This window comes from Planococcus citri, chromosome 3 (genome assembly GCF_950023065.1).
Source record: "Planococcus citri chromosome 3, ihPlaCitr1.1, whole genome shotgun sequence".
Classification (NCBI taxonomy): Eukaryota; Metazoa; Arthropoda; class Insecta; order Hemiptera; family Pseudococcidae; genus Planococcus; species Planococcus citri.
The window spans coordinates 79,109,956-79,122,378 of NC_088679.1; the positions used below are offsets into that span (position 1 = coordinate 79,109,956).

General features: G+C 34.2%; 2 protein-coding genes across 7 annotated transcripts in view; one reads left to right on the top strand and one right to left on the bottom strand.

The window, feature by feature from the left end:
* On the top strand, positions 1-4,438 carry LOC135839571 (S-methyl-5'-thioadenosine phosphorylase-like). 2 transcript variants are annotated; one of them, XM_065355658.1, is made up of 7 exons: positions 1-159; positions 250-428; positions 509-675; positions 747-914; positions 989-1,244; positions 1,337-1,546; positions 4,123-4,438. In XM_065355658.1, the coding sequence occupies exons 2-7, from the start codon at positions 402-404 to the stop codon at positions 4,156-4,158; spliced, it is 864 nt and encodes a 287-aa protein (XP_065211730.1). In that variant the 5' UTR covers positions 1-159; positions 250-401; the 3' UTR covers positions 4,159-4,438. The 2 variants fall into 2 exon arrangements, with proteins under 2 accessions (XP_065211730.1, XP_065211731.1); XM_065355659.1 differs by having other exon boundaries at positions 9-152.
* Positions 4,383-12,423, bottom strand: part of LOC135839566 (voltage-dependent calcium channel subunit alpha-2/delta-3-like) — a 27,129-nt gene continuing 19,088 nt past the window's right edge. For 4 of the 5 annotated variants that reach the window (XM_065355653.1, XM_065355652.1, XM_065355650.1 and 1 more), the window contains 13 exons: positions 10,330-10,483; positions 10,193-10,244; positions 9,970-10,124; positions 9,835-9,879; positions 9,654-9,759; positions 9,468-9,539; positions 9,263-9,390; positions 7,379-7,536; positions 7,048-7,296; positions 6,318-6,501; positions 5,960-6,164; positions 5,661-5,865; positions 4,383-5,563 (listed from right to left, as the gene is read on the bottom strand). In XM_065355653.1, coding sequence (XP_065211725.1) covers positions 5,462-5,563; positions 5,661-5,865; positions 5,960-6,164; positions 6,318-6,501; positions 7,048-7,296; positions 7,379-7,536; positions 9,263-9,390; positions 9,468-9,539; positions 9,654-9,759; positions 9,835-9,879; positions 9,970-10,124; positions 10,193-10,244; positions 10,330-10,483 — 1,815 coding nt within the window. In that variant the 3' untranslated portion in view covers positions 4,383-5,461. The remainder of the gene's footprint in view (positions 5,564-5,660; positions 5,866-5,959; positions 6,165-6,317; positions 6,502-7,047; positions 7,297-7,378; positions 7,537-9,262; positions 9,391-9,467; positions 9,540-9,653; positions 9,760-9,834; positions 9,880-9,969; positions 10,125-10,192; positions 10,245-10,329; positions 10,484-12,423) is intronic. The other variant, XM_065355651.1, reaches the window with a different exon arrangement.

The window sequence follows — 12,423 nt, forward strand, 5'->3', positions numbered from 1 at the left end:
CCACTACAACAGACAGACAGAATACCACTACTTGTTGAGTTAGATTGATTAGTCAAATAGTCATACATTCGTCGCTTGAAGTTGAACATTGAGCAAGTTCGTACCGTGCATTTAATCAATCTTATCTTTTAATGTGGTGTTTCTGTGCAATGGTAAGAGGTACGCTATCCGATAGACAACTGATTAGATTGGAACTTGAAGTAAAGTATAAAATAATCGTAACCGTTATTTTAATGAACTTGATTACAGTAGTTTAGTTCAGTACAACATTTCAAAGTGGAAAGCATTACAGAGAATAGAACTGTCGCTACTAATCTGTCTGCAGCTCTTCATTGATCAGTGCTCGTGAATCGTCAACTCTTTATTCGTAGTATCAATTCATCTACTTCAATTCCATCAATATGCCTGCTAATGAACTTTGTATCAAGGTAACGTTATCATTATCGTAGTATGGATTTATTCAGTCATCTAGTTTCTAATCGATTTATTTATTTCTATGTGGATAAAGAAGCCGAAATATGACATCAAAGTTGGTATCATCGGTGGTTCCGGTCTAGATGATCCGGATATTTTACAAAACGCCGTAGAAAAAGAAGTAAAAACTCCGTTTGGTAAACCGTCGAGTGCGTTGGTGGAAGGTACTATCGGTGGCGTACCATGTGTAGTGCTTTCACGGTAAGCTTATTATGACTTTAAACGATTTTAGACTCGACTCGAACGATTCTGAGAGTCATATTTTATTACAGACATGGCAAGAAACACAACATTAATCCAACAAATGTGAACTATCGTGCTAATATTTGGGCGTTGAAGGATGCCGGTTGTACGCACGTGATTGTTTCTTCGGCTTGTGGTTCGTTACAAGAAGAAATCGCTCCGGGTGATCTTGTGATACCGGATTCATTCATAGATATGTACGATTTCAGTTACTAAAGCTATTTTAGTTATTCGAACTCGATATAATGATACTGTAATAATTATTTGACAGGACTAAAAGTCGAATTTCGACGTTTTACAATAACGATGGACCTTACGCCGATACCGTTCTGCATATTCCGATGGAGCCGGCATTCTGTAACAGGACACGTTCTGTGATCGTCGACGCAGCTAAAGAATTAAACATCAAGTGTAAAAACGGTGGCTCAGCTGTGGTCATCGAAGGACCACGATTCTCTTCGCTTGCCGAAAGTAAATTGTTCCGATCTTGGGGCGCTGATTTGGTCAACATGACCATGGTTCCTGAGGTAGAACTTTTTGTCTTTTTTTTTTCTTGTTAGTGTCGAATTACCTACGTAGTACCCGAGAGTGTTATTTTAATCAAATGTTTATTTCGTAGGTTGTTTTGGCTAAAGAAGCAGGATTGTGCTATGCTTGTATTGCAATGGCAACTGATTACGATTGCTGGAATGCTAGCGAGGGCACGGTCAACGTTGAAAATGTGATTAAGATTTTCAAGCAGAACGTAGAAAAGGTTAAAAATATCATGTTACTGGCTGTCAAGAAAATAGCTGCCGAAGAGTGGAATGAAACTATCAACAACTTGCAGGTATGCTAATGTTGGTTGTGCTATTAACGTAGCGCAGTAGGTGTTTAATCTTCTGAAAAAAATAGCTTCTCGTTGTCTAAAGTACATACATACATATGTACGAGACAAGTGATAAAAAGTGCTCTAGAAATCGAGTTTGGCTGGCATTTTTGCTGCTCAACAAAATATTCAGTTGGCTTTACGTAAATTTGAGTTGAAAATGTCAGAAAAGACGTGCTTTGAAAAAGCGATATCGAGTTTTTAATATTTTAAAATCACGTTTACTTCGGTTTCGACTAAAAAATTAGCTGTTATGGAGTTACTTACTAGAAAGTTGAAAGTACATAACTTTATGACCTATCAAAATGTGTTGGAACTTCGTGAAAAATTCAAACATTTCGATGACATTTTTTTTGAGCATTTTTGAAGAATTCAAAATGGGTTAAAATTTTGCAAAAAATTCATACCCACGTAGTTATCGACATGAATGCTTTTGAGCATCATTTAAAAATTTTGAGCACAGAATTGGGATAAGGTATGATTTTTGGAATGTTTGGAAAGCTATCATTTTATTAATCGAAGTGGGTTAAAATTTAAACAAAAAAATCAACATTTTTTGATAGAACTTTTTTGAGGATTTTTGAGAATTTTGGACCCAAAATAGGGTGAATCGCTCATGTTTTTTGGAATCTTTATAAAGTATCATGCAATTTTCTGAAATGGGGTACAATTTTACAAGAAATTCAGATATTTCAACGAAAATGTTTTTTGAGCATTTTTAAAGAATTTCGAGGCCGGAATAGGGTAATGATTTTTGGAATTTTTGAAAAGAGTGTCATACGACATATCAAAATTGGTTGAAATTTTGGCAAAAACACATAAATTTCCATCAACATTTTTTGGAGTGAATTAGGGCAATTTTGAGTAGAATAATGGGTCGTAATTTGAAATTCTTGAGCAATAAATTGGAATATTTTGACGAACATGTTTTTTTTTTTTTAGCATTTTTGAAGTGTTTCGACTTTGGAGCGCAAAACTGGTCATTATTCTAGTGCTTTTTGAGGGGGAAAAACGCCGTCCAATCAGTTAAAAGATGAACAAAAAATCGAAAATTTCAAATAAAATTTGAACAAAATATCAAAAATTTCAATCGGAACCTTTTTTGAACAATTTTGCGGAAAGTTTGATCCTAAAATGAAGTCAATTTCCCGGGAGTCCCCAACTGACCCAGTCTGCGGCTGCTTTTTTCAGAAATTTCAAATATCATGAGTCTTTCTGCTCAATATTAATCGAAAATGCTGAAAAAAAACACTTTTGTCGAAATGTTTGAATTTCACACGAAATTTCAACCCATTTTGATCATTTGCACAATACTTGAAAATTCCAGAAATCTTGACTTAAATTCGGACTCAAATTCTCCAAAACCGCTCAAAAAACGTTCTGATGGCAATTTTTGATTTGCTGCCGAAATTTTAACCCATTTTGATGGGTCGCATGAAAAATTCCAAAAATCGTGATCCAAGTTTGCTTTAATATTTTTTTCATTTTGATGAATCACATGGCTCCTTTTTAAAAACTTCCAAAAATCGTTGTCAACTTTGTGGTAAAAATTGAAAAAAATTCGCAATTAACATTTTCGTTGCAATATTTGAATTTATCACAAAATTTCAAGTCATGTTAATGGGTTGCACAATACCTTGATACCTTTTTAAAAAGTCCTGAAAATCATGGCTCAATTTAAGATTCAAAATTTTTTTAATGCTCAAAAATCACGTTCATTGATCTTTTTGAATTTTTTACAAAATTTTAACCCATTTTGATAAGTCACACGACTCCTTTTTAAAAAACCCCAATAATCATGGCCAATCTTGGGCTGAAAATTTTTAAACAATAAATTCTCAATAAAAATTTTTGTTGAAATATTTGAATTTCTCACAACATTTCTGGTCATGTTGTTGGGTTGCATGGTACCTTTTTCAAAGATCCTGAAGATCATGGCCCAATTTAAGATTAAACATTTCTTTTAAGTGCTCATAAAATTTTCAGCAAAATTTCATTACTCCTTTTTCAAAAATCGTAGTCAATTTTGGGGTGAGAATTTTTAATTTTTCAAAAATTCTCAATTTACATTTTTGTTGCAATTTTAGAATTGCTCCCAAAATTTCAATCCATTTTGATAAGTAGCGTGAAACTTCTTCAAAAATCTCAAAAATCATGACCCAATTTTTGGCTCAAAACTCTTCAAAAAAGTTTTGATAAGAGATTTTTCATTCTCTGCCGGAATTTCAACCCATTTTCATTAGTCCCATCACATGATACTTTTTCAAACTTCCAAAGATCATGACCCAATTCTGAGCTCAACATTTTTCAAATACGCTCAATTTTTAAGCTTGACCCTTTTCGAAAATTGGCGATCTTAGGCTCCACCCTCTGTTATGCGACTGAAAAAATTCAAAATATGTTTTTTCTAGTAGTATACTTTAGATCCATATGAAGGTGCACAAAACCAACTGTATTTTTTTTTGTTCTTAAAAATTCAAGTATTGAGTTGAACAGTAGACTAAAACGTTGGTTTATTTTTTTTTAAATTTTTTCAGGACGTTGTAAAAGGCAGCATTCAAAGTAAAGAATAAGTCTGAAAGGTACCTTGGTTGAATTTATGCCGAATTAGTTTACCATCCTTGAGAGTAATTCTCTCCAGATATTGATCCTTCATCCTACATTATTATCGGATAACTTATTGATAGATCTGTGATACATAAACAAATCAAAGTACAATGAAGATATTGTACTAATCGATCCACATTCCATAGAATAATGTGATACTGATACCTATTACCTACAATATACTTGAGAATAAGTTTTGTAAAAGATAAAAATTTATTTAATTCAATATACAACAGCAGCAAGTCATCGAATTGTTTTTGTTTTTATAAAAAAAGAGAAATACATAGGTATAGTAGTATTTTTTAAATAATATTTCAGTCGGTATCTATTTACATTAAAAAAAAAAAAAACAGATGGCAGACAGAAGAAATTGGTTAATCCAGTGTTTGGAATACTTGATTATTTGGTTTAGGTAAAGGAGTCCATAATGCTAAAATTATTGATCTCAGGCCAAACGTTATGTAATTTCTTTGCGGAGAATAAAGTTGGTCAATATTTACTCGTACTTCAGGAATTGCTAAAAAGTAAGTACACGACAGTGCAGACTGTAGAAAATTTGTTTAGTTTTTCAGCATTTCATTTGATCTTATACCTATATGTGTACTTGTCTCATTAGTAATTATACATTTTTTACATAATGATCACAGAATGAACACTGATAAATATTTTAGCGCGAAGGAAATCATCGTTTTGGGAGATCGATGGCGGTGGTTTTCACCATCAACTGCGAAGAACGATATGAGAGCAGTCAGATTTTGTAAGTACTTGATATATTTGAATATTCTGTTAAATAATGTGAAAGAGGTGCATTCCCAGGGGACAAGAAGAAGCTCATCATTTTGCATTCAAAACTTGCATAAGCAAAAAGTCATTCAAATTTTAAAAACCCTCCTAGTATAAAAAGTATAAAAGAACATTCCTGTCCTAGATATTCGTTTTTTGAACATATACTCTTAGCTTGTATGCATGTTGATGTAGATACTTTCTAGCTTTAATACCAAGCAACCATTAATAAAAGAAACAAACGAATAAAAACTGGAAAAAAAATAATTAAGTAAAATAATTAGGTATTTAAAATGGGTAATGAAAAAATTGAACAATAAAACAAATACAATAAGTTAAAATCATCTGGTTTTTCCTCCAATTGGTCGTTGTGATTTTGTTTGTACTTTCCTTCTTCTTGGTTCTTTTAGTTTTATTACCTCTGGTGAACATTTTGATTGGTATTTAATGGAAGATGGCGCATACCTAAATTCATCAGGATTACTTTCATCTCAGGATTGTTCGAAGAATTGATAGTAAAAGTATCGCCATGTAACCGATGCCTATTTTTAACATGTTCCCTGAACCACATAGTTTGATTTCGCTCTCCTGAAAATAATCAGATTTAGAATTTCAGTCGGTAATTTTTTTTTCAATTTGTATTGTTCTAGGTGTTCGAGTGAAGAAGATGGATTTGAGTGCTTACGTTTTTATGATCTTTGCAACAAGAAGATGGTCTACGACGAGACAATATGCCGGTGATTTTCTGACATACCGAAGAATAATTGTAGTATTTCGGCTTCACCTTGAGCGGGTTAGTGGTAAAATATTCGTAATCTATTTTTTTCTCTACAAAGTCATTTTTCAACAGTACGAATATCAAATTCGTGTGAGGTATTAGTTTAATGGAGCTGAAAACATGAATAGTTAAATGAGAACTCTCCAAAGCTGTAGAATTGGAATTTTAATTGTATTTTTTTGCTGACTGGTGATCATTGACGTTACCTTATAACTTCAGCGCAGCCAGATGACTTGTTATCCCATTTGGAAAGTGGTTCCAAAGAGTACAGTACGGTTTTTCTATCACAGGTTTTTGGTCTGGTTCTGTTTATTTTTACAAGATGCCTGACTTGAACGTATTTTGGACCATCTGGGCTTTCTTCGGTGACGTTGAAAGTTTCAAACGTTTCGAGCAATTCTGAATCTAACCCTGTTGTGAAAGAAATTGCTTTAGAATTTAATAGTTTCAATATGTTGCTTTTTTTGGTGAGCTCTCAATAGAAATAGCTTCTTGCTAACTTTGGATGAATAATGATACGATTTGAAATGACTGATAATATGTCAATGTAAGAGAATTACTCACTTTCTTCCATTACAGGAACCTCATCCAAGCTCATGTATGGACTATCTCTTATCACAGGAGTATCAGCTGTACATTGAAATGAGAACCATACAACGGATGATATCAGTTCTAGATTTATTTTCACAACGCCCCATAGTAGAGTGTAAATTGTCCACGTTATGAATTTATTCACTTGTTTGAAAGGCTGGAAAAAGCCATAATGATGAATGCAGATGAGAAGAATGAACCTTATAATATGCGAGGGAACCTTTTGAAATGGCATTCTCTAATCTGAACAAAATCAAGCTAGATTGGAAGATCATGTTTAAAACCCCCTGTAACCAAAATTTCAAATCCTAAAGTTCATTTTTGAATTTTTGGCAGATTTCTGGAAATTATGCAAAGTTCCAAAAGATTACCTACTTCAAAAATGATTTTTCAACTTTTTGAACTTTTTTGAGCAAAGTGGTCCAATTCAAATAGGTTCTTTAATTCAATTCCCACAAACCACTATAGTTTTGAGCTATTCTGAGCCTCCAGAAATTTTCTAAATTTTCTTCAGAATTTTCAGATCACTCTGGAAGGGCTGAAAACGAACTTTCAGCTCGTGAAATTTTGGTTTCAGGGGGTTCAAGGCTATGCTCTTTTGAACTAGCTTGGTTTTGTATTGATCAAAGATTACCAGTTTGAAAAGTTCCCTTGTTCAATAGACTTTATGGAATGAAGTCCTTGTAAAGCAGATTATACTTACATTGACTAGTATGGAAATTGCACTATTATGTAAATCGTGATAATCCTGAAAGCATACTCCTTGATAATCGTAAATTATAATTTGTTTGTACACGTTGCATTCCTTCAACTGTTTCATCATTAGTGATTGTATGTTTCCAAAGAATTGCCCAGCTTCGCCATCTTTACTGGATGCTACGATGTATCCGTTATTATCCAGTACAACGTAGTTTATTCTTTCAGACGAATCGTAGTCTGTGTTTTCATACCCCTGTGAAATACATAATCCCATATTTTATTTTGCAATTACGCGGATTTACGTATTTATTTAGGTATTATTGGTTTTTATTTACATTCTGCACGATGTTCCTGATGAACGTTTCCAATCCTGCTTGCTCGAATTGGTAGCCAACTACAGCCACCGGAGCTTCGTAGGCTTCAGACTTTGGTCGTTTTCGGTCTTTGACGAAAATTGCGTGACTGGCTGTCACTAGTCCGGTTTGTTCTTCGTCTGCGAATATTAATATTTTAATGTTGAAATGTCTCAATGTCTCATTTTACTACTTTATTTAATTACCTAAATTCTAGAATATTGAGAATTGGGTTTTTATAGTCGTGATTTGGCAAGTGGAGCAAAATTTGCTCAAATTTGGAACATATTTAGATTTAGTTTGGCTTCAAGTTGAAGAGGGTCGAGACTTGAAGAGAAAAATTTTAATTAAAAAAAAAGTGTTTGACTTTAACAGAAACTTGTTCAGACTCACATCTGCCATGTACATCCAAAAGGTTTCTTAGATGTTATGAAGAAATTTTTTTTGAAAAATAATAATATCAAGAAGTAAATAATTAGAGAAAGTCAAAAATTGCTAAAAATCTCGCCTTTTGTCAAACTTGCCAAAAAGTCTCATTTCTTGCTAAAAATTGCTATAAAGTGTTTCTTTTTTTCAAAAACTTCCAAAATTTCAATTCTCGCTTCTTAAAAATGAATTTTTTTTTAAATTTTAGAACAATGGCTAAAATGGTTTTTTTTTCCAAAAAATGACCTACACTTTTTTTTAAATAATTGTACAAAAGAGTCGTTTTTTGCCAGAAATTAACAAAAAGTAAGTATAAAGCCTTCCCTTTAGTCAAAACTGTCAACGTTCCACTTTTTGGCATAAATGGGGGCTATTTTACCAAAAATTGCCAACATTTTCTTTTTGTTGGCAAAATTTGCCAAAATGCCCTAGTCTGACCTTTTCAGCCATAAAGATTGTAGAATTGAAAATAGCTAGTCCAATTTTTAAAAATTGAGAAGCAGCTTTTATGTAATTTTTTTGCCATTTTTCTCTGCATACATAGACCTATAAAAGGGTAGACACTAGACAGACAAACGACCATGAGAAGCCAGGGTGATGGGTCAATGACCTCAGGAGACCAGACAGGCACACCGATGACCTTCGGGAAGCCAGACAGACGGATCAATGACCTTAAGAGGCTAGACAGCTGCCAGATAGGTGACATTGGAAAACCAGACAGAAGAGTCAATGACCTTATGAGGCCAAACAATCTGACAAACGATCTTGAGAAGCCAGAAATATGGGTGCCAGACAGGCAGATAGACGGGTCAATGACCCTAGGAGGCTAGACAGGTAGACGACTTTGGAAAATCAGACAGATGAGTCAATGACCTGAAAAGGCTGGATATGCAGACATATATAAGGGTCAATGACCGTATGATGCCAAACAATCAGACAAGCCAGAAAGACGGGTCAATGACCCCAGGAGGCCAGACAGGCAGGCAGACGACCTTGGAAAGTCAGACTGATGGGTCAATGACCTTATGATGCCAAACAATCAGACAAGCCAGAAAGACGGGTCAATGACCCCAGGAGGCCAGACAGGCAGGCAGACGACCTTGGAAAGTCAGACTGATGGGTCAATGACCTCGGAAGGCCAGTTATACAGACAAACATAAGGGTCATTGACCTTATGAGGCCAAACAATCAGACAAGCCAGAAAGACGGGTCAATGACCCGAGGAGGCCAGACAGGCAGGCAGACGACCTTGGAAAGTCAGACTGATGGGTCAATGACCTCGGAAGACTAGTTATACAGACAAACATAAGGGTCATTGACCTTATGATGCCAAACAATCTGACAAGCGATCTTGGGAAGCCAGAAAGACGGGGCAATGACCCTAGGAGCCCAGACAGACAGGCAGAATATAAATAGATAGACAGATAGATAATATTTTACCATCTTTGAAAGGAATTGAAAACACAAAACTTTCGTCCTCAAAATAATGTTGCTCCACGGCTCTTTTATACCAAATTTCATCAATCGAACGGTTGTAAACGGTTCCAAAAGATCTGAAATTATGATAACTTAATTTTAGTGTTACAGATATCTATAAGATAAATTATTCTGAGAAGCTCATCACTTTGAAAATTTTACAACTTACACTCCATTTGTATTGTTGAAATCTTGCCATCTAGTTAAACCACTGTGGGTTGAAATGAACACATTTGCTAAGCTGTGATTTCGAGCATCGAAAAAATGTAAAATGAGTAAAAGGTTAGCAATCATTAGTGATATTGAATTACTTAATAGATAATTTGTAAATTTGAATTGTTGATTGAGAACTTACCTAATATTTAAGTCAGTCGGTGCGGTCTCGGCTTTTTTTGGACGTGGAAAATATTTCTTCGTTATATTAGCATCGTAAATCACATTGTATATAAGCTCTTCATCGCCTGTAATTTATAATTGTCGAATATTAATGTTCGAAAAAAAACAATAGGTCAGTTATCAAGTTAAAAAGTGCTTACAGTAATGAGAAAGAACAGATAGTTTTCCTTTTTTTGTTTGTTTGGCTAAAAATTAAAAGCAAAAAAATACATATTACAAAAATTTTGTGAAATTAAAATGGATTGATTATGAAGTGAGGAACGTGCTCAACTTACATTGTTCCATGAAGTTTTTATATCGATTTTTGGAGAAATTCAGCTCATCGACTTTCATTTTCTTGAGGAAATGAATCAGCTCGCTTTTCTTGTCTGAGAATCCATCTGCCCATTGATTGTAGAATTCGTTTTTGTAATTGTATTTACAATAAAACCTACAAATTGATTGGATTAAATCGAGCAACAAATATTCTAATAGATTTATGCGGTAAAAAATGATTACCATTCTGGGTGAATAGTCCAGTTGTTATCAGAGAATATTTCTGCTATGGCAGCTATAAGGCGAGAATTCGATTGAAAGTCAAATAATACATGCTAATACAGTCAATTTCATATATAATTAATTTAATCATTAATTACCGTCCGAAGGCTTCTCTTTAGGTGCCAAGATTCTTACCCCTGGGCAAGTGGTATGACCTTTACAAGGTGGTTTCATCACTGCCAACACCATCGTGAATGGAGTTTCTTCGATTTTTTTCACGCTGTAATATCTTACACCTGTCGATGCTCTTCTCTGTGAACATAAATAGGTAATAACGTGTCAAGCTTTTGCGCATGTGCAGAACAAATAGCAACATGTTTCATTTTGTTTGAGCTCATGCGCAGTTGCGCAGAAGAAAACGTATCATGTTGCGAATTGTTTCAGTTTCAGCGCATGCGCAGTAGATGTTGGCTTATTTTGACGCATGCGCGTGTCAATAGTTTCTGTTATTTAACCCTTTCGAGGTCGAGGAGGTTCCGGGGTACGCAAATTATAAATCTGGTGATTTTGTCAAAAGACATGTCTCCGAAGTTACAAAACAGAAAAAAAATTATTAAAAAATGAAAAATTCCAATCGCAAAAGAGGAAATTTGAAAAAACAATTTTGCTCATATTCGATTAGAGAAATGAGCGATGGAATTAAAAAAACAGTGTAAATTATTAAGTTACAGAAACTGAAAATAAAAACCAACAGACACATTAAAAATATGAACATAATAAATTTTAAGGAAGGAAACTAAATTAAAAATTGAGAAAAAGGTCAAGCCGCATTTCCTAAAGTTACTAATATCCAAAGGACTAGAAATCACAGTCTGGTGAAAAATGAATATTAAAAATAAGAATTTATGTCACCAAGAGAGCTTTTTTCATGAAGTTGAAAAATCGCATCGCATATCCAACACTAAGGAAAAATTGAAATTTTAATTGACAAATCAAACAATCCTGAAAATTGACTCAATCTGATGCTTTCTGAGTTCAACATCTTGCAGTTGTTCGAATACGATTTTCAGACACCCAATAGAACGCATAAACCAGTCGCAAATCAACACAGTAAATCCATAAAAACATCTACTACAAGAAACATAATCAATTTACAAATCGTCAGTGTCCGACTACAGTTTGAGTTATGCACACCCCATCTGGTGATTTTCTAACCCATTTTGTCATATTGCATCTCAAAACCATCAGATAAAAATTACTAAATTGGAAACCGCATCGCAAATCTGTGTCAGTAGCATTTTATGAGATTTTCAACTTAGCCAAATAAAAACCTCATCAATGTGGAATAAAAACTGCCTATATCCGAATACTAGTTTCTCTTTTGCACACCCTGTCTGGTGATTTTTTGATGCATTTCGTCATGTTGCATCACAAAATAATCAAATAAAACTCATTGAAATTGAAACCGCATCGCAAATGTCAGCGAGTAGCAGTTCGAGATTTTCGACTTAGCCGAATAGAAAACTCATCTAGTGGAATATAACCTGTCAATATTCGACACCCTATCTGGTGATTTTTCAGTGCATTTTTTCATGTTTTATCCCATAACCACCAGATGGAATTTTTAAAAATGAAACCCACATCGCAAACCCTACTCTTTGACATTTTCTGCAAATCTGAACCTTATCAAAATGGTAATGTCATCAGTGTACAATAAAAACTGTCTATTTGCGACTACAGGTTCCCTTTTTGCACACCCTATCTGGTGATATTTCGATCCAATTTTTCATGTTTTATCCAAAAACCACCAGATAAAACTTTTTGAAATGGAAAGACTCCTTTTAGGATTTTTTGAGAATTTACACCTAATCCAAATAGAAAACTCATCTGTGCAGATCTGCAGAATAAAAACTGTCTATTTATGACCACAAGTTACCTTTTTGCACACGCTGTCTGGTGATTTTCCAATGCATTTTTTTATGTTTTATCTCAAAATGACCAGATAACGTTTTTTGAAATGAAACCCGCATCGCAAACCCTACTCTGAGCCTGATCAAAACAGTTTTGTCTCCAGTATAGAATAAAAACTGTCTATTTGCGACTACAGGTTTCCTTTTTCCACTACCTGTCTGATAATTTTCTGATGCACTTTTCCATGTTCTATCCCAAAACCAACAGATAAAATGTTTTGAAATGGAAACCATTGGACTCAGAAAGCATCAGATTGAGTCAATTTTCAGGATTGTTTTGAT

Bases quoted from the DNA above. Each gene is read 5' to 3' on its own strand.
- LOC135839571 (XM_065355658.1), top strand. From the start codon at position 402: ATGCCTGCTAATGAACTTTGTATCAAG. The intron at 676-746 runs GTAAGCTTATTA...ATTTTATTACAG, and splicing joins CCATGTGTAGTGCTTTCACG to ACATGGCAAGAAACACAACA. The intron at 915-988 runs GTACGATTTCAG...ATTATTTGACAG, and splicing joins CCGGATTCATTCATAGATAT to GACTAAAAGTCGAATTTCGA.